This window comes from Plectrocnemia conspersa, unplaced genomic scaffold (genome assembly GCF_051122295.1).
Source record: "Plectrocnemia conspersa isolate PC_06_02 unplaced genomic scaffold, ASM5112229v1 ptg000008l, whole genome shotgun sequence".
In the NCBI taxonomy this organism is placed as follows: domain Eukaryota; kingdom Metazoa; phylum Arthropoda; class Insecta; order Trichoptera; family Polycentropodidae; genus Plectrocnemia; species Plectrocnemia conspersa.
In genome coordinates, this window is record NW_028277172.1 from 10285756 (window position 1) to 10310870 (window position 25115).

Below are 25115 nucleotides of genomic sequence, written 5' to 3' on the forward strand. Positions count from 1 at the left end.
TGCCAAACGGCTAGATGTACATGTCGTCGTAACAATTTTGTGTGCACTTCAGCCTGTCATGTTGTCAGAAGTTGCAATAATTGTAATCAGTATTTTTTAATATGCAGTTTGTTTTAATTCATTAGGTTTAATTGGTGTAATTATTAGATATAATTTTTGTAATTTTAATTATATTTTCATTGTTTAATTATATTTTGATCTCTGTATTGTCACATTTCGGTATTTTTTTATAATATAAAAATTATTAACTTAGAAGAATTATACTGACCAATAAATATTATATTTTTAAATTTGCAATTTTAATTTGTCCGTTGTCTTTTAGTTTAACGAATTGTATTACCCTAATAAAATAATTTGTAAATAAAAATGTTATATTCTAATAAAATTGTTTTAATCTCATTATAATCCACTCTAATTTTATATGATATTGACTTTCTGGGTTTTAATAAACATTTGAAAATTTTAATTATGATTGAAACGTCTACGATACTGCAATGTTGCAGTATCGTAGATGCTTCAACCAGGCAACAACACAAGTCGGTGAAAAGGGTTACATCAATGTGCATGGTTGTCAGCCAAATAGTTGTCCAAGTCTTGTCAAGTAATAAAATAGTTTAACTCCATATATAACATATTAAAATTTGTTCACTTAGTTAAAAACTTTTTTAGCTTTGGAATTGAGAATAAAATTGTTATGTGAATTGTCCAGGAGATTTGGTACTTTTTCTGATTTATGACACTCATAAATCAGAAAAAATTTGGGATCTGCATGAATAATTTGACAGAAACAAGGGCAATTGGACACTCTCATACCACTAAATTATCTTGTAAAAAAAATAAATTAATGCAATAAGCTAGTTAAAGACTATCTAATAATTCATTAAATAAAACGACATTACATTCGGATTATTAATAAAAGTAGTTGCATACTACTAGTAAAACACACAATGGAATTTTCAAGTTAGCGGTTGTCCTTCTAAAATCTACATGCATATGCATTGGTAATGAAAAAGAGGTTTTAGATTTAAATATGTAGTATTAATTAAAAATCGCCATTTTTTGAGATTAAGCGCTATTGAAGGTATGCGATATAATCAGATTTACATTAAATAAAATTGCTACTATTTTATCTAAAAATACATTACAGGATGAAATTTTGTCTACTGCGAAAAATCAATGAATTTTAATTCATTATTAGTCTCCTTATTTATTATGATTTATTAGCAAAAGTAAAAAATCCTTCTACATATGTATTTTGAGCATTTTTTTAGGTATGTTCTCAATTTATTTAAATTATTTGAATAGTAGTAGAAATGTAGTTAAATGTCTGACACATGATATAATCGTTATTTCACAATAGCCTCAATTAAATAAAAAGACTTGTAATTTTTAATTTTACGTTTATTTGTAAATCCTCTGATACCTTAAGATGACTTGTAATTTCAGTTAGCTTACAAATATTAACATGCTCAGATTTTACACGAAAATTTCAAATTCGATTATGAAAGTGACGTAAAAATTAGTTCTTTGCTCAATTTTACATAATCATTACAATAACATTTATATTTCATTGTTCATTTATGCTCAAATTGATATTATTATTTTTATTTTACCAACACCACTAACAATTCTTTAGATTAAATATAACCCATCGAAAAATATGCTAAAATAATTGGTAAATATAATTTATCCAAGCTAAGCACCATTCATAAAATTATCATAAGTACTGTAGCTAGTTTTACAGTCAATAAATTGTACTATTACGAATAAGCTGGCTATTTTTCATGCATATACGTACTATTTTGATAGCGTTTCGCCAAAATATTTTTACCGCCTTTAATTTACATAAGATTTAAACGATATACTTATATTTTATACACACATACTTTGCTAGTTTACAAATGAATGATACTTCTCAAAACAGGTACCTCTGTGGAGAGGAACGGCACATGATGCGCAAATACATCGGTTTCGTTGCATTTTGTGTGGGCAAGCGATCCGTTATTAAAATTTAGTTATAAAGTTAATCTTTTTTTTATAGATTTTAAAGTTTTACTTCTAATTATATTATAATAAAATATTTCACATTTTAGAGTTTACAATGTGTTCCCCTGCGTGGAATATTAATGTACGGCGGCAACAACGGAAACAATGATCTTTCAGCTTTGAACGACACAATATCGTCAATTATCACAACCTGAAATAAATTATAAACATTAGGAATATTTTTTAAATTCGTATACAAAAAGTAATAAATTATACAAACCGTTGAATTATCTTCTACGTCCGGCAAATATTCAACGTCTGGAAGATCATCTCCTTTCTTCGATAGTCTCTCGAAACAATTTGGATTTCCGGCTCCGCCTTCAGCCGACGACACCACATGAATGCTTAACTTTCGTCTATCGACCGATGCAATATCCACTACTTTATTGTAAAACTCAATCAGCTGATCTTTGGTGATTTGTTTCAGTGCGTTTACTTCGACAGCCACTCGATCGAAATGGTATTGCTGCGAATCAATCTCAAATTTGTATACACAACTAAGACCCCAAAGATTCTTGGGCTTGTTCAGCATCTCAGCAATTAATGCTTGTCTGTGCTTTTCAAATTCTTCTTTAGATTGATTTTTAAGATACGTCTAAAATAAAATTGATTATAACATACATACATTTATGAAAACTCAATTTAAGAATCAACATAAAATAAAAAATGTTCAAAAAACGAATAAGACAATTTTAATGACGTAGTTACACAATCGCAAATTATCTTCCTATGACGTGTATCATTTAACTTTTAAATGTATTAAAAAATTAAACTGTAAACACACCTTCATATAATTCAAGAACGCTTCTATCCTCGACTCAATGTAGATCGGGTGCTTATCAGATTGCACTAGAATCATAAAACCTTGAGATTCATTAAATCTACAAATACTGCTAGAAACAGTGTATCCCAGTTGTTCCTATAAAATAAATATTAATATACATAATAATTGGATTTTATTATTATTATAAAGTATTGCACGTTTTCACAATAAAAATAAAACTCTAACAGGTTTCATAAATAGAATAAAAATACACTTACAATACAATAAATTATAATATGAAGTATTTTTCTTTATTGTCAGTTTATGTTATATATTATATGTATGTTTAGTTAAAATTTGCTTAGTGTAAAAATTAGCTATATTCAGCTAAATAAATAAATAAAATAATTTTATAACTGCGTTAATATTAGCCTATGCTGATGACTAGTACTTGCAAGTTAGCTTGATCAAAAAATGGTTGATTTAGAAATATGATCAGACAAAGTGTATAAGAAAAAAAATATTATAAACACAAAAAACAACTTTATGATGTCGACTTCACAAACTTACTTGTGTACGTAATATATTAAAACATGGTTCAGAAATATTTTGTAACAATAGCTCCAATAAAACCTTTGCTACGGTATTTTCTAGGCCGCATTGATAATACAGCAATGTACAAGAGTTGCTATGTACGGTATGGTCAATTTCTATCCTATAATGACTACCTATAAAATAATATCAATTTGATATTTAATAATATTATGCAGTTAACATAAATTAAATATAAAATTAACCTTTATCTAACTGTATCTGCCGATTGAGTAACAACTGCTGAGGGAGCAACGGAATAATATTCTTAGGCAATTTTTTCTCTATAATCTCAGTCAAATCCAAACAGTTCTTCTTAGATGCGTTTCCGTGTATGAAACATTCGACGTACAGTTTTTTCAGAAAATTAGCGATATACTGTTGTACCATTTCAACAGTCACAACTTAACAGAAAAAAAATAAGTCAATATATTTGAGTATTTGAATACATAACTTGATTAACTCCAACCTTGACAAGCATCCAATAATTCCTTATGAGACCAAGCTCTTTCAACTAACAGCATATTCAGGTAATTATTGCAATGTTGATGCGGTTGCTGCATTTCGAAATTTCTTAAATTACGCAAGTATATCTCTTTGAATATCTCGAAGCGGTTGGGGTTGACTTTGAAAGTTACCATCTTGTCTATAAAGCGCTCGAGAAGGATGTGTAGTTTTGAATTAAAACCGGAAAAATATAACTGAAAAGAAAGTGACAATGAAAAAAATGTTTATCGTAGATCATGCTGAAACTATCAAGTATTAACAATCAATGAATTTATTATTAGTTAATTACATATCTTAAAAAATATTTCTAATATTAAAAAGCAAAACAAATCTGGCTGAGATCTACTCTATACAACTGGAATATGTAAGAGATGCATTTCTTTAGAAACAACTAGGTCTATTTGAAAGAATGTTTTAATCAGGACGCAAAATTGCTAGACTTCCTGGAAAAACCTTGTGCATGAAGAATGAGGATGGATAATGCTATCTTACCCTACAAATTCTTTCAATAATTTTTCACTCTTTTTAGGCACTAAATAATTTACAGAATATCGTATGTTAATAAATCTCACACTTTTTTGAAGTTAATAAAATAAATATCAAATACATAAAATTATAATATATGTATATCACATACAGAAAAACCATTTATTGTTGTGTCAATTTCGTAGTAGATACCAGCTAATTCGGCTGCGTAAGCATGTTCGTTGAGTTCATCCTGATACAGCATCATAAAAATATCGTTTAAGCAAAAGCTCGAGGGATCCATGTATGCCAATGGGCTAAAACATGTTTTTACGCATACATTAAATATGTCCAATGAATTATTAAACATTGCATAAGTGAAAAAAAGCAAATCACCTGACGAATTCAAAGAAACAGTTCAATTTGGGAAGCATGTACTCATTGTCCTGTTTATACCACACTCTCATTACTTGAGTATCTTTAATTATGGTAGGAAAATCTTTGGATTCTGAATCTGGGGGAATTAGATCCCAAGTGTCGGGAAGGAAGGAGTTAGGTGGCGGCAAAGATAAATCGCTGCATGTCCCGCAGTTCTTCCATCTCTGTTAAGATAATTGCATTGTATTAGATATTAAATAATACACAATTAAAAGCTTAGGTAAAAATACAAGATTCATGTAAAATTCTTACGTTAATAACATCATCGGACAATCTTTCCATACTGTACTTTGTCCCATACCATTTTTCAATTTGATTGCACTCCGACTCCAATTTCTGAGATAATATTACAATACGAATATTTTCCGGTTGCAGCATGTTTAAAAGCTCTTCGATCATCTCTGGTTTCCATTCCTCTAAGAGGCAATGCGATAAAATATCTTCCATTGGATATTCCTATTAAAATATTCTTTATAAAAGACTGTTTAAAATAATTACGTATATTTCATTTTATATTTACTTGAATGTTATGAACATGGCAAGTGACGAAACTACAAGGTTCTTCTTTATCTTTAAACATGAATGAAGTTCTAGAAATCGTTTTACACTCATCATAGAACCATTTTTGAGTGCCTTCTTGTTTTAATAGATTTATATACTAAATAAACAGTGCATGAAATATATCAAATTAAATTAATAAATTATTATATTAAACAAATACCTGAAATATAAGCTCAATTATATCATTGATGTGATTTATTCCAACTTCGGTTAAATTCATAACTGTACCGAACATATCAAAACCTCTGCCTAAACTTTGAGCACCGCATGATAAACTATCACACCATCCCTTGGCCTTCAATAGTGATAACACACTACCCTGACCTTCGTGACCCAATAAATTTGAAATGTAGTGTATTGGCTAAAAGTATATACTAAAATTAGTCCATTGCAATTTGGGTATAAATATAATGCGTTTAAGTGTTAACTTACACCACTCTTATAATGCATTCTCCAGTCCGGTATAGGAAAATCTATATGTAAATACCTGATGTCTTCGATAGGTACAACATTTATTCTAATCCCTAGGTGTTCTTTAAGATATGGTGAATCCCAATTTACTATAGGTGCATCGCAATCAATAATAGATGAAAATTTTTCTACCACAATCTTCTCAAGTTCGTCCAATGATTCTAAAATATTTAATGGATAAGAAATAAACTCACTATTTCTACCTGTAATATAAAAAACGCACCTTTTCCTAATACTGCAAGAGTCATTATATTTGACGAGTACCAAGTTTTATGGAATTTCAACAGTTCCTCATGAACGTTAATACCCTTTTGCTTGGGTATACTCTCCAAAGTTTCCTTATTCCCTATGAATAATATAAAAACATCTGTAATACATAGTTTTGATTGCTATTATATTAGTACTAGAACTACAAAAATCTGCATAGAACGCTCTGAAATTAGTCGTGAATGAAATATAAAATATTTTATTAATTCTTTTGAGGTATGCTTAATTTATTGGGTAATTATTTTATTAGTAGTATTTTTGCCGATGTAATAATAAACACAATATTATAATTGGTTAAATAGATGGTCTGATTTTATAAAATACAACAATATTTATTTAATGCATCACATTCAATTTGGAGGATTTTAAACAGCATGTTTATATAGAATACAACACTGTTCAGCAGTTATAACATTTAGACATATTAAAATTTTCATTATTTATATTACTTAATCGTTAATATTTTATTATCAAAATCCTTACTATAAATATTAAATTGTCAGTATTATATCATGGATTTTGCTCATTATGATATAAATATATTTTTTGTTCAGTATAAATATTATTTATATATATATATATATATATATATATATATATATATATATATATATATATATATATATATATATATATGTATATATATATATATATATATATATATATATATATATATATATATATATATATATATATATATATATATATATATATATATATATATATATATATATATATATATATATATATATATATATATATATATATATATATATATATATATATATATATATATATATATATATATATATATATATATATATATATATATATATATATATATATATATATATATATATATATATATATATATATATATATATATATATATATATATATATATATATATATATATATATATATATATATATATATATATATATATATATATATATATATATATATATATATATATATATATATATATATATATATATATATATATATATATATATATATATATATATATATATATATATATATATATATATATATATATATATATATATATATATATATATATATATATATATATATATATATATATATATATATATATATATATATATATATATATATATATATATATATATATATATATATATATATATATATATATATATATATATATATATATATATATATATATATATATATATATATATATATATATATATATATATATATATATATATATATATATATATATATATATATATATATATATATATATATATATATATATATATATATATATATATATATATATATATATATATATATATATATATATATATATATATATATATATATATATATATATATATATATATATATATATATATATATATATATATATATATATATATATATATATATATATATATATATATATATATATATATATATATATATATATATATATATATATATATATATATATATATATATATATATATATATATATATATATATATATATATATATATATATATATAGTTAAAACTTTAGTTAAACTCATACTATTTTCGTATTGATGTTTTAACAGTTAACAGCTTAGTTTTATAATGGTGTACCTGTTCCAAATTTACTATTGGGATGTTTTTGATCAGAGATGAGTCGGAGTAACTGATTCAATCGCCATGCATCGTTGCATATGTTTGCGTTATGTTCGGAATTCACAGCCAGCAATTCTCTATCCACTCGATCTACGTTAAACAATGGATTCAAAAAGAATCCGGCGAATCTATAAAAAGTATACGTTTATATTACATATTCTGCAGAATTAGACATACATATTTCAGCAGTCATATTATCGGAATACTATAATTATTCTAAGATTAATTCTGTTTTATTAAAGACTTTTTCACTGTCTCTGTTTATAATAAATTTAATCTGTACAATGTGTCATACTTTTTCACAATGAATTATGGTAAACATATTCAAAAGCAAAATCAATAATCATATATCTAAATCTATATAGAACTAGATTATTGAAAAAAATACAATTCAGTTGATAATTGCCTACAGTTTTAGATATAAATCAAGATATGTATATTAAATTTGTGGCAAAATAAAAGTGTAAAATTGTTGTATAGTGTTGTTGTTGTACTTTATTACAATTGATAACAACGATAAATTATGATAAACATATTCAAAAGCAAAATCAATAACCATATATCTAAATCTATAAATAACGAGATTATTGAAAAAAATACAAAATAAAAGTGTAAAATTGTTGTACAGTTGAATTAATGAGTACAACTTACATATCAATAGCTGAAGAAAAATGATCCGGCATGACGTCAAAGTAATAGTTAGTGTGATCTGTTCCTGTGCTTGCGTTGCTGTATCCTCCGTGTTCCGTTAAAAATTTGTTAAATGTATTTTCCTTAAAAAATTAAATATTTTGTTACATTAAAGTAGCGATTCCTAGTCAGAAAAATCATTTTTTGACTAAGAGTTCTACTTTTATTTTATTTATATATATATATAATGTAAATAGTGTATTTTTAATATATTGTTGCAATGAAACATACCTCTGGATACTTCTTCGTTCCTAAGAACAACATATGTTCACAGAAATGTGCAATGCCCGGTAAATCATCAGGATCAGAAAGAAAACCTATAAAAGATAAAAAACAAAAATATACATATAAATCCATAAATTTCCTTGATATATTAAAAAAAAATATCATTACCAACATTGACATCCATAGCTGCGGCAGATTTATCTGTCGTTGGATCGCTAGCCAGTAAAACCTTCAAACGATTATTCAGTTTTAAGCCACTGCAAATAAACATGTTTTCAATAATCCGCTATAAAAATACATATAGTTACACAAAACATACCGATAAACTCTTTTATCTTCCGCAGATTTAATAATGTTGTCGTATCGTTTTATAACGTGCCCATTTTCCGCAGTAGAAGTCATCCTGGCAGAATTTTTTAATTGCCACCTATGTCTGTCACCTAGTCGCGTGCTTTACTTGAAATAACTGCTATTATAATAAAACGTGAGTCACTTACGTTTACGCGAATTGAATGAATCATCATATATTAAAAGATAGGTCACATAAGATAAGATTTTCTTTATCGAGTAGCAAATTTATGCATATTTGTTTTATCGACCTTTAATGTTCAATATTCTACACTATTTTTACACGCCACGTCCCAATTATGTTAGAAGTCCTGAAAACCAATATTGAGATCTGGTGTGGTCTTCTTAAGAGAAGAATAAAAATACAATACGATTTTTTAACGTAATATTGATAATACTTTCAAGAAGACGCTATTTCTTTTTGACTTGTATCACGAAACAAGATTTCTCATAATAGCTTATGGGTAATATATACATTGACAAATCCTCTACGAAAATTTTACAGTGAATGTGTATCACCAGGGGAGTTATATTTTTACTTGCGTTTCAGTAAAAACATATACAAATACAGTTTCTCTGTTAGTGTATATTATTACTAGCGAAAATATAATGTTATATATATGTATATATTACTACTAGCGAAAATATAATTTAACTGATAGAGGCTAGGGAAATTATATGTTGCTCTAAATTATTTTTGAAACTCCAAGTGTTGAATACCTGTTGTGGTAGATATACTTAATTTTTCATGAGCTTCTATAATTTCTTAATAAATTTATCAGCGACTTTCTTGTGCCACAATGAATGTCAGTCCCGGACTCAAAGTTATCAAGCCTCTCACTGCTTGCCTTACACTTAGATTCTTCCGAGCTTAGTCCTGGAGTTATTACCATCAGATCAACATGGAAGTGCTTGGACTTCAGACAGATGCTTTTTATGCTGGTATCTCATACCATTTGCCATAACCAGAAGCAAGTTATTTAGTGTTCTTAATCTGATCACTTCCCCTTTGCAACCTCAAAATTCTTGAGGGTCTCATTATTATTCAAGTTGGTTTAAATTATTGGAACAATTGGCAAAAATTACACCAAACCAAATTAACTAACATTTTAGCATACTATCGGATTTACGTCAAATCCATTTGATAATGATCCAGCTGACAATTTCAGGACGACGGATGGAATAATAATGTCTTTGTTTTACCAGCTATAACATAGCATTTATTTATCTATTGAAGTCGCACGCAGAACTCTCACTAACGGCAAACCAATATATAATTCTAATGTAATTTGAGGACCAAACCATATATAAGGTCTGATTCGCCCTCCACTCAGAGACCCAGGGACGTCTATGTAATCCAACTTGTAAGTCACCTTTTTACTTTTATTTCGACACACTTATAAATGCTAATACTTCACAACGGATTTCCGAAGAACATTTTAACAATAAAAGTAATGGTAAAATTTTAATTTAGCTATGAAAAAGTTGAGTGTTACTGTTTTTACTCTGCATTTTAGTAAATAAACTGATGAAATAATTAAGTATTAGAAATTCATGACAGATTATTTGGACTTCATATTTTCTTGAACAAATTGCATCAGTAACTGGGCACTGTTTTAATGGACCTGATTTTTTTAAGATTTTAGGAATTTCATTATCCAACTATTTAGTCAAACTCATCTCTGAACCTCTTAAATTATATATTTAGATTTCGAATTTAAAATTTAGTTTTTATTATCTTCCTTCATATAAAATACATTGCTAGGGAAGAGTGCCGTGTGGACTACTTCTAAGGTTATTACATCTAAAACTGGAGGGTCGCAGCAATTCTGTTCTTCACAAGTCTGTTTTAAGATTCAATAAAAATATCACAATAACACTTAATTTTATTTTAAATTTGGGACTACATATAACAAAATTTATAGTAATAAATCTAATTAAGGAATCCAATGATTAAAATAAGCATGTATAGTAAAATTCATAATTTATTATCTATATAAAAAGCAACAACGTGACACAAAAAATAACATCCTAAGATTGTCGTTTATTTTCAAACTCACATGACCCAATTCCAATTAGATTATAGCAAAATACTGCACACTTTAAAGTTTACAATGAGTTCCCTTGCGAGGAATGTTAATGTACGGCGGCTTCAAAGGAAACAATGATCTTCCAGCTTTGAACGACACAATATCGTCAATTCTCATAACCTAAAATCAACAACAAACATTAACAACTGAATTAAAATCATTACTCATAACTAAATAAAATCTACAAACAATTGAAGTGTCTTCTACATTCGGCAAATACTCGACATCTGGAAGATCGTCTCCCTTATTCAGAAGTTTCTCGGAACAGTTCGAATTTCCGGCTCCGCCTTCAGTCGAGGACACCACATGAATGCCTAACTTTTGTCTATCGGCCGATGAGATATCTACAACTTCATTGTAAAACTCAATCAGCTGATCTTTTGTGACTTGTTTAAGAGCGTTGACTTCGACAGTCACTCGATCGAAATGGTATTGCTGCGACACAATCTCAGATTTGTATATAAAACTGAGACCCAAGAGAAGCTTCGGCTTCTTCATCATCTGAGCGATTAACGCTTGCCTGTGTTTTTCGAATTCTTCATCCGATTGATTTTTAAGATACGTCTAAAAAATACAGTTGTTTAAGAAACATATACATTATTAAAAGTCCACAGCTTAAGACTTAGTTTAAAACATTGGCGTTAATTTCCGAAACTAGACAGGAATTGACTTAAGAGATGAATGCTTTTCGTATACGTTGTCCCAATAATATATAGTTCGGCGTTGACATATTTAAATAATTCTAAATATATGTGAATCAATCTTTAAGCAAAGTCTTTTTAGGTTATGTGGCATATGTGTAAAAAATACTATTGTATTATGTATGCAAACCTTCATATGATTCAAGAACGCTTCAATCCTTGACTCGACGTATATCGGATGCTTTTCAGATTGCACTATTATTCTCAAGCCTTGCACTCCATTTTTTCTACGAATACCACTAAAAACTATGTATCCTAGTTGTTCCTATAAATTTAGAGATATGTTAGAAATAAATTTATTTATATTATAATAAAAAATATAGATTTTTCGCATCAGTTCATTAAAAAAAAATAAGTAAACACAAGTCATTCCTTGTTTTGAAACAAGGTTAGACAACCTAATATCATCAATTACACAAACTTACTTTTGTACGTAACACATTGAAACACGGCTCAGAAATAATTTGTAACAATAGCTCCAATAAAACGTTTGTAACTGTACTTTGTAGGCCGCATTGATAATACAGCAATGTACAAGAGTTACTATGGACGGTATGGTCTACTTCTATCCTATAATGACTACCTATAAAAACATATTAATTTTATATCAAATAATATTATATAAAAAAAATATATGTAATTTTATATTTACCTTTATCTAACTGTATCTCGCGATTAAGTAACAACTGCTGAGGGAGCAATGGAATAATATTTTTAGGCAATTTATTCTCTATGATCTCAATTAAATCTAAACTGTTCTTCTTAGATGCGTTTCCGTGTATGAAACATTCAACGTGAATTCTCTTCAGGAAATTAGCAATATACTGTTGTAACATTTCAACAGTCACAACTTAACAGAACAAAGAATAAGTCAATATATGTATCATTAGAATATTTCCATATAAAATCTGATTAACTCTCACCTTGACAAGCGTCCAAGAATTCCATTTTGGACCAAGCACTATCGGCTAATAGCATGCTCATGTAAAAAGTGCAATGTTGATACGGTTGTTGCATTTCAAAATTGCGTAGATCGCGCAAGTATATCTCCTTGAATATCTCAAAGCGTTCAGGGTTGACTTTGAATGTAACCAACTTTTCTATGAAGCGTTCAAGAAGTATATGTTGCTTTGAATTGAAACCGTCAAAACGCAACTGAAAAGAAAGTCACAATGAAAAAAATGTTTATACTTTAATCATACATTAGATATCAAGAAACAATAAAATAATAATGGCTCAATTGTGGGGGATTCTTTATCTTGTAACTGATACTTTTTATATGGTTCTAGATATATTTTATTTGGATTATACGTTAAATAATAAACAGTATATCTATTTTTATGTTTCTACTCTATGTTATTACGATCTAAAAAAAATTGCAGTTACTCTTTAAAACATATACTACGTCTTTTCTATGACAAAGTTGTGATATATTATACTAATATATTGTAAAAACATATCAGTTGTGCTCCAAGATCCTGAAGAAAATACGGTTAGCCTAGACCAAATTTTGCCTATACCGAAAAGTAAATAATTCGAATTATAAACAAGTATTATTGTATATGTTCAATCACTATTTCAGTCTAAATTTTTTTTAACATTGAGTAAGAATATATTTGTCTACTACTACATTCCGTTTTATGCATTTAAATATAACATAAGTGGATTTTGAAAACTTATCAAAGGTTTGCATAGTTCATTACTTTGAGGGCGTGATAATAGGATATGTATGACAAAATAATTGAAAACAATGTCCATGTAATTATAACAAATAGCATAATATATGTATATATAACACATACAGACAAACCATTTCTTGTATTGCGGATAAAATAGTTGATACCGGCCAATTCGGCTGCGTAAGCATATTCGTTGAGTTCATCCTGATACAGCATCATAAAAATTCCGTTTAAGCAAGTGCTCGAAGGATCCATGTATGCCAGTGGGCTAAAACATGTTTTAACGCATACATTAAATATGTCCAATGAATTATTAAACTTTGCATAAACGAAAAAAAAGCAAATCACCTGACGAATTCAAAGAAACAATTCAATTTTGGAAGCATGTACTCGTTGTCCTGTTTATACCACACTCTCATTACTTGAGTATCTTTGATTATGGTCGGAAAATCTTTGGATTCTGAATCTGGGGGAATTAAATCAAAAGAGTCGGGAAGAAAGGAGTTGGGTGGCGGCAAAGATAATTCGCTGCATAGCCCGCAGTTCTTCCATTTCTGTTAAAATAATTATATTGTATTACTATTCAGAAAATAATATTAAATTGAAAGCTTTGGTAAAAAATATAAGATTCATGTAAAATTCTTACGTTAATAACATCATCGGACAATCTTTCCATACTGTACTTTGTCCCGTACCATTTTTCAACTTGATTGCACTCTGGCTCTAATTTCCGAGCTATGATAGCCATACGAATATTTTCCGGTTGCAGCATGTTCAAAAGCTCTTCAATCATCTCTGGTTTCCATTCCTCTAAGAGGTAATGAGCCGATAGAATATCCTCCATCGGATATTCCTATTATAAAAAAATATTATTTACAAAAGACTGTTTTCAATATATATTAATATCTTGTTTCATAATCACTTGAACGCTATGAACATGTCCAGTAACGAAATTCCCAGGTTCTTCTTTATCTTTAAACCTAAACGAAGTACTAGAAATCATTTTGATCTCATCAAAAATCCACCTTTGAATGCCTTCTTTTTTTAAAAGATTGATGTACTAAAAAAACATTATTATAAATATATACAATTAAATTATCAATTATTATATTGGACAAATACCTGAAAGATAAGCTCGATTATATCATTGGTGTGATTCATTCCATCTTCAGTTAAATCCACGCTTATATCGAGCACCGCAAAACCTCTGCCTGAACTTGGAGCACCGCATGATAAGCTATTGCACCATCCCTTGGCCTTCAAAAGGGATAACACACTACCCGGACCTTCATGGCCCAATAAATGTGAAATGTAATGTATTGGCTAAAAATATATAATAAAATTAGTCCAATGCAATTTGGGTATAAATATAATGCGTTTAAGGGTTAACTTACGCCACTCTTATAATGCATTCTCCAGTCCGGTATAGGAAAATCTATATGTAAACACCTGATGTCTTTGATAGGCACAACATTTATCTTAATCCCTAAGTGTTCTTTAAGATAAGGCGAACCCCAAGATTGTACAGCTGCATTACAATCGACTATAGATGAAAATTTATCCACTACAATTTTCTCAAGTTCATCCAATGATTCTAAAACAATCAATATGTTAAAGATAATATCAAAATAAATTTCTATTTGCATTATGAAATAAAACATACCTTTTCCGAATACTGCAAGACTCATTATATTTGACGAATACCAAGTCTTATGGAATTTCAATAGTTCCTCGTGGATGTTAATACCCATTTGCTTCGGTATTTGTTCCAATGTTTCCTTATTTCCTATAAAATTAAATACATGTTTAAAACATAGACTCGATTGAATTATTTTATATCGTTTTACCTGTTCCAAATTTACTATTGGGATGGTTTGGATCTGAAATGAGCCTGTTCAACTGATCCAATCGCCAAAAATCGTTGCATATGTTTTTGTCGTGTTCAGAATGAATAGCCAGTAGTTCCCTATCCACTCTATCTACGTTAAACAGTGGACTCAAAAAGAACTCGGCAAATCTATAAAGAGTGCATATATTATAGTCATATTTTAACAACAATTTAATTATAACTGTAAAACATTTTTTGGTCATAAATATAAGATGGTTCGATATATATGTAGAATTATTTTTAAATTTAATAACAAAATATCGGTATTATAGTTTTGAACCATATTTGGGATTTTCAAAGTTTAAATGGTTTTCGGCAATAGATATATTTGCATGCCTTTGGTGGGTAAAAATTGAAAGCATTTTGCTTGCTGTCAAAGATTACGACAGTCATAAATATAATATTAACACATTGAATTCCGTGTGCACAAATTTGTGCGCTTCGTCATTTCAACTTCATATAACAAAATCACACGTTAAACAGCGTATTTACCGTAAAGTATTCGTTTAGTGTTTCAGCCGAAGATGTTACTAATATTATATTAACTAAGAAAGTCGAAAAAAATCGATATCCAAAATTCCAGAGGCTCTAAACTCGGGTAGAAATAAAAATTTCATTTCAAGGCAGTGTTGACAGATTTTTTCTATGTATATATTCGTTATAATAAAATCAATTACCATACAACTGTGAACCTTGTACCAAGAAAATAAAAATGTATTTAAATATTTTTAAACATTTTACGGTCAATATTCGCACGGCACACAACCATGTAACTTTGACATTTTGTTTGACATTAAATGGGAAAAGAATCATTGCAATTTTCTTCATATTTTAAAATAAAAAGAATGTAACACTTGCTGCTGACAGTAATGTAAGCCGTGATTATGATATTCTACATATATACTAAACTATCTTTATTGAAAAATAAATAAGTAATATTATTGTACAGTGTAATTGATGAGTATAACTCACATATCAAGAGTTGAAGAAAGATGATCCGGCATAACATCGAAGTAATAATAAGTGTGATCTGTTGCTGTGGCTGCGTTGCTGTGTCCTCCGTATTCAGTTAAAAATTTGTTATAGGTATTTTCCTTAAAACAAATTGAATAATAAAAATGTATTAGAGTAGCAACTTTCATATCTAATATGCAGGGATGTCATTTTATTTATTTCCAAGGGAGAGGGGGCAAAAGTTGGGCAGTCAGTGATCGTTTTTTAATATTTTGACATGCATTTTTCTCGTCAAATTCAAAGGGGAGGGGCAAATACCCCCCAATGATGTCCTTGTTGAGAACTCACGGCAAAAGCAATAAAATCGTGCCGTCGCTGTCACAGTGGAAACTCTCGGTTATCTAGTATTCATATTTAGACTTTTTATAACAATATTACAACTTACAATAAGTGAGAATCGAATGAAGCAAACGACGTCCCTGCTAATACGTAATTCTTAAAACAAATGAACTAATATTTTTACAATAAAACATACCTCTGGATACTTTTTCGTTCCCATAAACAGCATATGTTCGCAGAAATGTGCAATTCCTGGTAAATTATCAGGATCAGTAAGAAAACCTATAAAAGATAATAACAAAAATATACATATAAGTTCCTTTGATTATATTAAAAAAAAATATTGTTACCAATATTGACGTCCATAGCTGCAGCAGATTTGTCTGTCGTGGGATCGCTGGCCAGTAAAACCTTCAAACGATTATTTAGCTCTAAGCCACTGCAAACAAATATGTTTTCAATAATCTTACATAAAAGGAGCAATAGTTGAAAATAGACATACCGATAAACTCTCTTATCTTCCGCAGACTTAACGATGTTATCATAACGTTTAATAACATGTCCCTTTTCCACAGTCGAAGTCATTCTTGGGAAATTTTTTAATAGCACTTTGTTTTCTAATAGAGTGTCGTATCTACGAAATCTGCAATTAAAATAAAACATGAGTCACTTGGGCTTACGAAAATCGAATGCATCATCATATTTTAAAACATTTTGGTTATTTAATTCTAAACTGTAATTAAATATGAATTCAACGACATTACAGACATAGTGTCAATTATTGTACAATAATGTTTGGTATATGGTAAAAAAAACACACTATGAATAATAAGTCACCGTAAGAACCTAACACCAATATACATGTCGAACTAGTGACAATCGATTCAGTATTGCCAGGATAAATTAAAAAATGTATTAGAATATAGTTAGATTTTAATAAGAAAATAAAAAATCTCAATGAAGTGTACTAAATTCCCAAACATGCTATTTATAAAGAGAAGTTTGCACTTTTTACGATTCCACGTTTTTATGTACCTCAAATTTCAAACTTGGTAACATTGGTTCAAATGCAGAACCGTCATCGCCCGAATTTATTATAGGTATTGCCCGGTTGAAAATTAACGATGACAAATGACGGCGATGAAACAATAATACAAAGTTTGTAGATTTTAGCTGTGTATAAGAATCGAAAGGATTATAGCTAAAAAAATATCTTTTATTAAAATAAAAAATAATTTTTAAATAAAAAAACTCATGAGTTTTTGGTATGAAGCCGTTGTTTTAATTTGTTTTTTTTTGTTTATTGAATACTAAAAACATGGTTTGTTTATAGATCGTTATTTCTTTGGAATCTTTGTTTTGCACTAATATTTTCAATGATGTTAAAACGAGTTTTTAAATATATATTGATCTTTTACTAACGTGAGACTTAAATAACGGTGAGAACAATATTATATTATTACTCCTATAACAGTGTATATTTTTTGTAAGAGGCCAATTATAAATGAATGGAACATAAACCCTCAGTTTTTCAGTAAATGTCTAAGACTAAACTAGGAAAGAGTAAAGTCAGATTTGCCTAAAACATTTAAAGCTTTGACGTAACAAAGACATAAAAACATAAACGTTTAGTTTTCCAGTTAATGTCTAGCATTAAGCTAGGAAAGAGTTAAATCAGATTTGTTTAAAACATTTGATGCTTTATTAAGAAGTAATAAAGAAATTGATTACTTTATATCAAAAGTATTTATAATATTAAACAAATATGTGACTTAAATGAATTAATAATTGTTTATTTGCCGTTTAAAAAACTACCTACAATTTTATATGAATAATTATGATTCATTATATGATAATTTCCGTGGAAATCTTCAGTGTTGCCATTACGTTTGACAGTTGTCAAAAAATAAACATGGCGATAGACGAGGCTATCGGCTGCGCTCTGATTGCGTTTGGACCTCCTTTATGGCTCGTGTGTCTGACTGTAGCTCCTGATGCAGTGCGAGTTATCGTATTGGCAGCAGCGGCATTTTTCTGGCTACTTTCATTACTATTCTCTTCCATACTATGGTTCTGTGTGGTTCCATTACGACAATACTTAGCCTTTGGAATGTTCTTCTCTGTGCTGTTTCAGGTATTGCGATTATCAATAATTCCTAACAATACAACGATCGAAACGGTATCTTTGAATGATTCCAGGAACTATTCCGATTTGGCGTGTATAAAATTTTACGGCTAGCTGAAAAAGGATTGAGGCAAATAGCTGATACGCAAATGATCAATAACAATAAGCATCTCTTTGCTTACGTGTCAGGCTTAGGATTTGGGCTGATGAGTGGAGCTTTTGCGATTCTGAACGTCCTCGCCGATGCCGTTAGTATAAATTATATTTTTAATAATCGACAATCACTTTATATAATTAAAGTAAAATCTAAAATGTATTTTTTTAGGTTGGACCTGCAACTGTAGGCTTAAAATCAGGGTCAGACTTATTCTTCCTGACTAGCGCTATAACTACACTCTGTATCATTCTCCTTCACACGTTTTGGAGCGTTATCTTTTTTAACGCCGTTGATGAAAAAGATTATTTAAGATTAGCGTGGGTGGTCATCTCGCATTTAATATTTTCTAGCTTGACTCTCTTGAATAAATACGAACTGTATTTAATTTCAATTTTGCCCGGATACATGATTTTGATAGTTACAATGGTGATCGCGTACCGATGTATAGGAGGTACTTTGGCTAGTTTCAAACAAGGTTTTAAGTTATCCAATAATTATTAATTAACATTATTCCAATATTTAAAATTGTTTTTCAAATCTTAAATATAACAGTAAACTTTGAATATTATAAATTATTATCTTCTAAGCTATGAGATACTTGGTACTTCGTATATGAAAATAGGATGCGCATTATGCCTAATAACGAAGTACTTAAATCTGTGATTATATTATAACATTTTAATTTAATTATGAATAATGTTCGTATTTACTACTTTAGAGTTAACGTATCAACAAATGATAGTCTAATCAGAAAACTTGATTTTGTACAAATCATTTTATAACCTTAATTTACCAATATCACCAATAAACCAATATCTGTTATTGAATTATATATATCGTCGATAAGAAAATATTCAACATTAAAAAAAATAAAACCAGTTATTCTTATTTGTGTTTTATATAATAATAATAAATAAATAAATTACAATAAAGCTAAGTGGTTTTGTTATCATTTTCGTAATACTCTGACAAATCTTTAAACAAAGAATCGATAGTCCACGCTGCGTCGTTTTCTTTTACGTTAACATCAGGATGTATAAACTTCAATAAAGGTGTTAAATTAATACCGTCCATTGAAAAACATGAGTTTTGCTTCAATAACTCCGAATCCAACTCTTGATATAAAGCCGTCTTAGTTAAAGAAATTCTGAAAATTTAATATAATATTATTGTAGTGGAAATATAAATAATACATTATAAACGTTACTTTGATGATGAGACTCCTCCGCTAGAAGATGCATCTGCCAGGTCATCGGCATCAGGAATAGTCGGTATCTCAGCTTCTGATTCCAAACTCTTTTGTGGCATTATGAGTTCTCTATAAGTATAATGAATAGGATGTAAATGATGCATTTTAACGGTTTCAAAGTAGTTTTATAATAAAACCTCGGTCTGAGAGAAGAATCTTGTTCTTCTCCACCAGAAGGCGATTGCGCCCAAGCTGTACCGGCCATTTTAACTATAGAAGTAAGAGAACAAACACAAATTCAACTCTCCGTGCTTTGTATAACTGTTTTGTTTGGGGTTTGTTTTTGGCCATAACACACTGAACATTTACCGTTAATGAAATGTCATATTGTTTTTTGTGTTGTAGGTTTAATAAAATAAATAAAAATATTCTACAGAATAATAAATAATTATAAAATTGAATAATGTAAAATATTAAGTCTTTTAAAAATAATCGGGGTAATACCGAACAATATTTATTTACATATTTTTATTTTTTTACACGATAGACCAGTAATACAATTTGGTGACTGACACCTTAAAATTTTTACAATTCTTCATGTCACAGTGAAAAAAAACGAAATGGTTTTTATTTACACTTTTTGTTTTCCTTTTCGTATACTAACGCCTTTAGCACACTGCAGCGAAACGGAACCGGATCGGTACGAAACGAAATCTGTATCGTGCTTTTGAATGACTCATCACACATTGCACACGGACCTATAGCGGCCCGAATTTATTTCGCTGGGTGTTCGCGACAAGACAATTTTCGCAGTTTCGCTCGTCCGATTTTATTTGAAATTCCTTTTAAGGCCAACGTCTTTTAAAAATTGTTTTTATAATCACTGTGACTCATATTATACAAAAAGCCTAGTTTTTTTGCAGCTGCAATCAAATTTTCAATTAAATTGTCTATTTTTAAACACAAGCGAAACTGCGAAAATCTGTCGACACGCGCGAAATTGATGCGGACACCCAGTAAATTGAATTACAGAGTTTCGCTGTTGGCTAGTGTTTCGTACCGGTCCGATTCCGTTTCACTTTCGCTGCAGTTTGCTAAAGGCGTAAATATTATAAATATTATACATGTCACCTAAATGTTTTTTGGGGGGTGGGGTGGCAGCAAGAATAAGCACTGAGGTCTGATTTTTTTCTTGGCGGCATTTGCCATGCTATATATGAAACATAATTACAATATCAGAAAAAATAGCTAATATTTATTTTTACTATGGCAACAAATGGCAAATTCTGACATTTGCATTTTAGGCTAAGTCACATTGTTTTTTTTTTGTATAATGCCACCGAAATCGAAAAAGGCGTCTTTATGGACCACATGCTCAAAATGTCCAGCGACTCTCGCGACAAAAGAGTTTGAAAACCATTCAATAGAATGTCCCAGTGATCCAAAACTATGGGATACTCCATATACTGCTTCGAATATCATTTACACACGTTTACAAATGGACAATATAGAAGATATGAAAAACGTTGAATCAGAAATGCTAGATAGCCTAATATTCATTAATCGTAGTTTGTTGCAACTGTGTAATTATGTAATTGGAGAGCCAGTGATTATTGATCCGCAAGATGAAAATATGCCTTCGGTAGTTCGATTTGTGTGGCCAATTTACAGCTTTACAAGCTCACCTTTTTCCACGTATTTACATGCAAATTGTATGCTTAAAAATATATTTATTTAATAATATAAATGTGATTAATATAACATATGTTTATTTATTTCAGCTATGGATCCAAGTTGGAAAGGCGATAGGATTAAAATTTCTATAAAAAAATTCAAAGAAACTCCTAATGAAGCCGATACAGTTAACGTTATCTGTAATGATTCTGAAATGATGGATAACGCTGAGTTCAGAGATTTTGTTAGAATATCACAAATTAATAAAGTTATTAGTTCTAATAATTTAATAAAAATTTCATTTTTTGGAAGAAATGTAATATTAAGTATCAAAAGCATTGCTAAAAGTGAATATTCAATTGATATAGAAGATGATAAATGGTTTTTGATATGTGATTCAACAAAATGGGTTTTTTATAAAGAAAATTTAGAGATTGAGTCTCGTAGTATACAGAAAGATCTTATTATTGGCGGTGTTGATAATATCGTAAAAGACGTTGAATCGTTGCTGAACAATGCTTTGAGTAAGAGTAAAAATCTTGCAAACGTGAATCTTACTAGATGTGTTTTATTATATGGGGCATCAGGCGTCGGTAAAACTATTATCTGTAAGCACATTGCTAATAAGATTAATGTAAATATTATAAACATATCTAGCACTGAGATATATAGCAAATATTTCGGTGAAACTGAAGGAACTTTAAAGAGGCATTTTAACGAGGCTTTGAATAATAGTCCTTCTGTGATTATAATCGATGATATTGATACATTATGCTCTAAAAAATCATCGGGAAGTACAGAACAAGAGCAGAGAGTTTTATCTACAATAGCAACTTTACTAGAAAATATTCATCATACGAATAAAGAAGTGTTTATTTTAGCTACTACTAATAAATTGGATAGCATTGATCCGATACTGAGACGATACGGTCGTATCGATTATGAAGTTGAAGTGCCAGTTCCGAATAAAGACGGACGCTTAGATATAATGACAAAGCTTTTTAACACATTTCCTCATTCTTTATCTGAAGAAGATATTAAAAAGTTATCCGAATCAACTCACGGATTTGTAGGTGCTGATATATCTAATTTAAACACACAAGCAATGATGTGCGCAATGAAAGCACGGGGCTTGGATGATGATTTAAAACTTAACTTAGATGATTTTGAAGAGGCATTAAAGCAAGTCAAACCTTCTGCTATGCGAGAAGTGATGATTGAAATACCGAATGTAAAATGGACCGATATAGGTGGACAGAATGACCTAAAACTCAAATTAAAACAAGCTGTAGAATGGCCTTTGAAACACGGCGATAGTTTTAATCGATTGGGAATTAAACCACCATCTGGATTGCTCATGTATGGACCACCCGGTTGTTCTAAAACGATGATAGCTAAAGCTTTAGCTAATGAGAGCGGCTTAAACTTCTTATCAATAAAAGGACCTGAACTGTTTTCTAAATGGGTCGGGGAATCAGAGCGAGCCGTTAGAGAAGTCTTCAGGAAAGCCCGACAATTAGCCCCATCGATTATCTTTTTTGATGAGATTGACGCTATAAGTGGCGAACGTTCTAAATACGGTGGCGGATCAAATGTTCAGGAACGAGTTTTAGCTCAAATATTGACGGAAATGGATGGTATATCGCCATTGGGAAACGTCACTATTGTTGCTGCTACCAATAGACCTGATAAGATTGATAGTGCTCTTTTACGTCCCGGTAGATTAGATAGGATCGTTTATGTGCCTCTTCCAGACGATGAGACCAGACAGTCTATATTTGAAATAAAGTTTAAAAAAATGCCTATAGATAGCAGTGTTTGCTTAGATGAGTTGATTCAATTGACTAAAAATTACTCGGGTGCTGAAGTGCAAGCCGTTTGTCACGAAGCTGCAATGAAAGCTTTAGAAGATGATATAGAATGTGAGAAAGTCTCAAACGACAACTTCTATTCAGCATTAAAAATAGTACAACCTCGTACACCACATAATTTACTTGAATTATATGATGAATTTGAGAAATCCTTTTTATAATAAATATTTTATTGAATGAATTTGTTGTTTTTATTTTAGTTTACATTTTTGTTACTATTTTTTTATAATCTTAACTTCTTGTTAATTAAGAACATATTTCTTAAATAATCCAGATGAAATGAGTAATAATTATTAGTAATAATAATAATTATATTATTTATTATTATGTTGCTTCATATAGAAAAGTGATATTTTAATGGTAGGAAATAAAAAAGCGATTGCTTATTAAATACTAGCGCTCTATTAATCAACTATGTTTCATAACTAGCTTAGCCCGCATTTTGTTCCATGTTATATATTGTCCTTCAATCAGTGTCGGATTATCATACATTGAAAATAAGTGCTCTATTGGTGCCTCAAAATCTTGGGAGCCAAAAAATTAATCCTCAGTATTTTCAGCTTGCAAAATATTAACATCATCAAAAATATGTTTGTTAACTGATTAAAAGATTAGTTAAAGTGAATTTATTGCATTGTTTATTTTGAAGCCATAGCTTGCGCCTTTGGCCGCAGCAGACCTGGAGCACAAGAGGCCCCGTATTGTAAAAATAAATAAATAGGAGGACCCATGCAATACGGGGCCTGTATTATGAAAAAAAGAATACGATAATAAAAATCATAAGAAGAAATGATAATTGCATTGAAAATCTTTATTTATTGGGGGGAGGGGGGGGAGTCATCCAATTCAAAATGCGCTTGGGGCCTCCAAGATTAGTCTCTGGGTTTGTAATACACTTGGATTCATAAAAGGGTTGACTTAATCAGAGTATTGCTCTGATTAAGTCAACCCAGAGAGAGTGAGAGACACACTCACGCATTTCTAGAGGCACCAACATCAGCTCTTCAGAGACTGCTATTTCTTCTACTTTGCCACTTCAACGACTACTCTAATTAGACTCGTATAATCTTTTTGATTTACCAAGACTCTTCCAGCAGGTGAACGGAATATTCTCAGGACGATCGCGCTAATGAACATTGCTCTCACTGAATATTACTCACACGGAACATCGCTCTCTCATAGAATATTACTCTCACAGAAAATCCATGCAGTAAGAGCAATGAGTTAAATGTGTTAAAAATAGCGTACGCATATTTATTAATATCTTATTTATTTAAAAATAATGTTTATATATTAAGATTTATTTTTATTTTGTTTTTTGATAACTTTATGAGTGAGTTTATCAAACCTTTAGGCTGGTTTCACACGTGCCGGATGGATTTGTCCGGTACCGGGCC

The 25115-nt window shown here is 29.4% G+C and overlaps 5 protein-coding genes across 7 annotated transcripts; 2 read left to right on the top strand and 3 right to left on the bottom strand.

The window, feature by feature from the left end:
* Positions 1 to 1383: 1383 nt before the first annotated feature.
* Positions 1384 to 9182, bottom strand: LOC148232929 (insulin-degrading enzyme-like). Of its 2 annotated transcripts, none has more exons than XM_088190339.1 (18): positions 9023 to 9182; positions 8872 to 8960; positions 8710 to 8795; positions 8440 to 8561; positions 7747 to 7916; positions 6066 to 6188; positions 5804 to 6003; positions 5532 to 5732; positions 5331 to 5468; positions 5063 to 5266; positions 4769 to 4974; positions 4545 to 4689; positions 3870 to 4101; positions 3607 to 3804; positions 3380 to 3537; positions 2831 to 2965; positions 2267 to 2641; positions 1384 to 2197 (listed from the first exon to the last, which is right to left on the bottom strand). In XM_088190339.1, exons 1-18 carry the CDS (start codon positions 9103 to 9105, stop codon positions 2090 to 2092), a joined length of 2973 nt encoding a protein of 990 aa, XP_088046465.1. In that variant the 5' UTR covers positions 9106 to 9182; the 3' UTR covers positions 1384 to 2089. The 2 variants fall into 2 exon arrangements, with proteins under 2 accessions (XP_088046465.1, XP_088046466.1); XM_088190340.1 differs by having other exon boundaries at positions 8876 to 8960; positions 9023 to 9069.
* A 1838-nt stretch (positions 9183 to 11020) lies between these two features.
* Ide (Insulin degrading metalloproteinase) lies at positions 11021 to 17594 on the bottom strand. 2 transcript variants are annotated; one of them, XM_088189206.1, is made up of 19 exons: positions 17540 to 17594; positions 17205 to 17345; positions 17053 to 17141; positions 16899 to 16984; positions 16382 to 16503; positions 15369 to 15538; positions 15185 to 15307; positions 14916 to 15115; positions 14644 to 14844; positions 14444 to 14581; positions 14168 to 14374; positions 13870 to 14075; positions 13645 to 13789; positions 12766 to 12997; positions 12495 to 12692; positions 12268 to 12425; positions 11973 to 12107; positions 11331 to 11705; positions 11021 to 11261 (listed from the first exon to the last, which is right to left on the bottom strand). In XM_088189206.1, the coding sequence occupies exons 1-19, from the start codon at positions 17563 to 17565 to the stop codon at positions 11154 to 11156; spliced, it is 3060 nt and encodes a 1019-aa protein (XP_088045332.1). In that variant the 5' UTR covers positions 17566 to 17594; the 3' UTR covers positions 11021 to 11153. The 2 variants fall into 2 exon arrangements, with proteins under 2 accessions (XP_088045332.1, XP_088045333.1); XM_088189207.1 differs by having other exon boundaries at positions 17523 to 17594.
* A 977-nt stretch (positions 17595 to 18571) lies between these two features.
* Positions 18572 to 19859, top strand: aph-1 (gamma-secretase subunit Aph-1). The gene is made up of 3 exons (XM_088189586.1): positions 18572 to 18836; positions 18902 to 19075; positions 19153 to 19859. The coding sequence occupies exons 1-3, from the start codon at positions 18615 to 18617 to the stop codon at positions 19483 to 19485; spliced, it is 729 nt and encodes a 242-aa protein (XP_088045712.1). The 5' UTR covers positions 18572 to 18614; the 3' UTR covers positions 19486 to 19859.
* Positions 19860 to 19866: 7 nt separating this feature from the next.
* On the bottom strand, positions 19867 to 20512 carry IFT43 (intraflagellar transport 43). The gene is made up of 3 exons (XM_088189587.1): positions 20371 to 20512; positions 20192 to 20302; positions 19867 to 20131 (listed from the first exon to the last, which is right to left on the bottom strand). Exons 1-3 carry the CDS (start codon positions 20436 to 20438, stop codon positions 19918 to 19920), a joined length of 393 nt encoding a protein of 130 aa, XP_088045713.1. The 5' UTR covers positions 20439 to 20512; the 3' UTR covers positions 19867 to 19917.
* Positions 20513 to 21452: 940 nt separating this feature from the next.
* LOC148232933 (ATPase family gene 2 protein homolog A) lies at positions 21453 to 23899 on the top strand. Its single transcript, XM_088190628.1, has 2 exons — positions 21453 to 21885; positions 21955 to 23899. The coding sequence occupies exons 1-2, from the start codon at positions 21507 to 21509 to the stop codon at positions 23877 to 23879; spliced, it is 2304 nt and encodes a 767-aa protein (XP_088046754.1). The 5' UTR covers positions 21453 to 21506; the 3' UTR covers positions 23880 to 23899.
* Positions 23900 to 25115: the final 1216 nt, after the last annotated feature.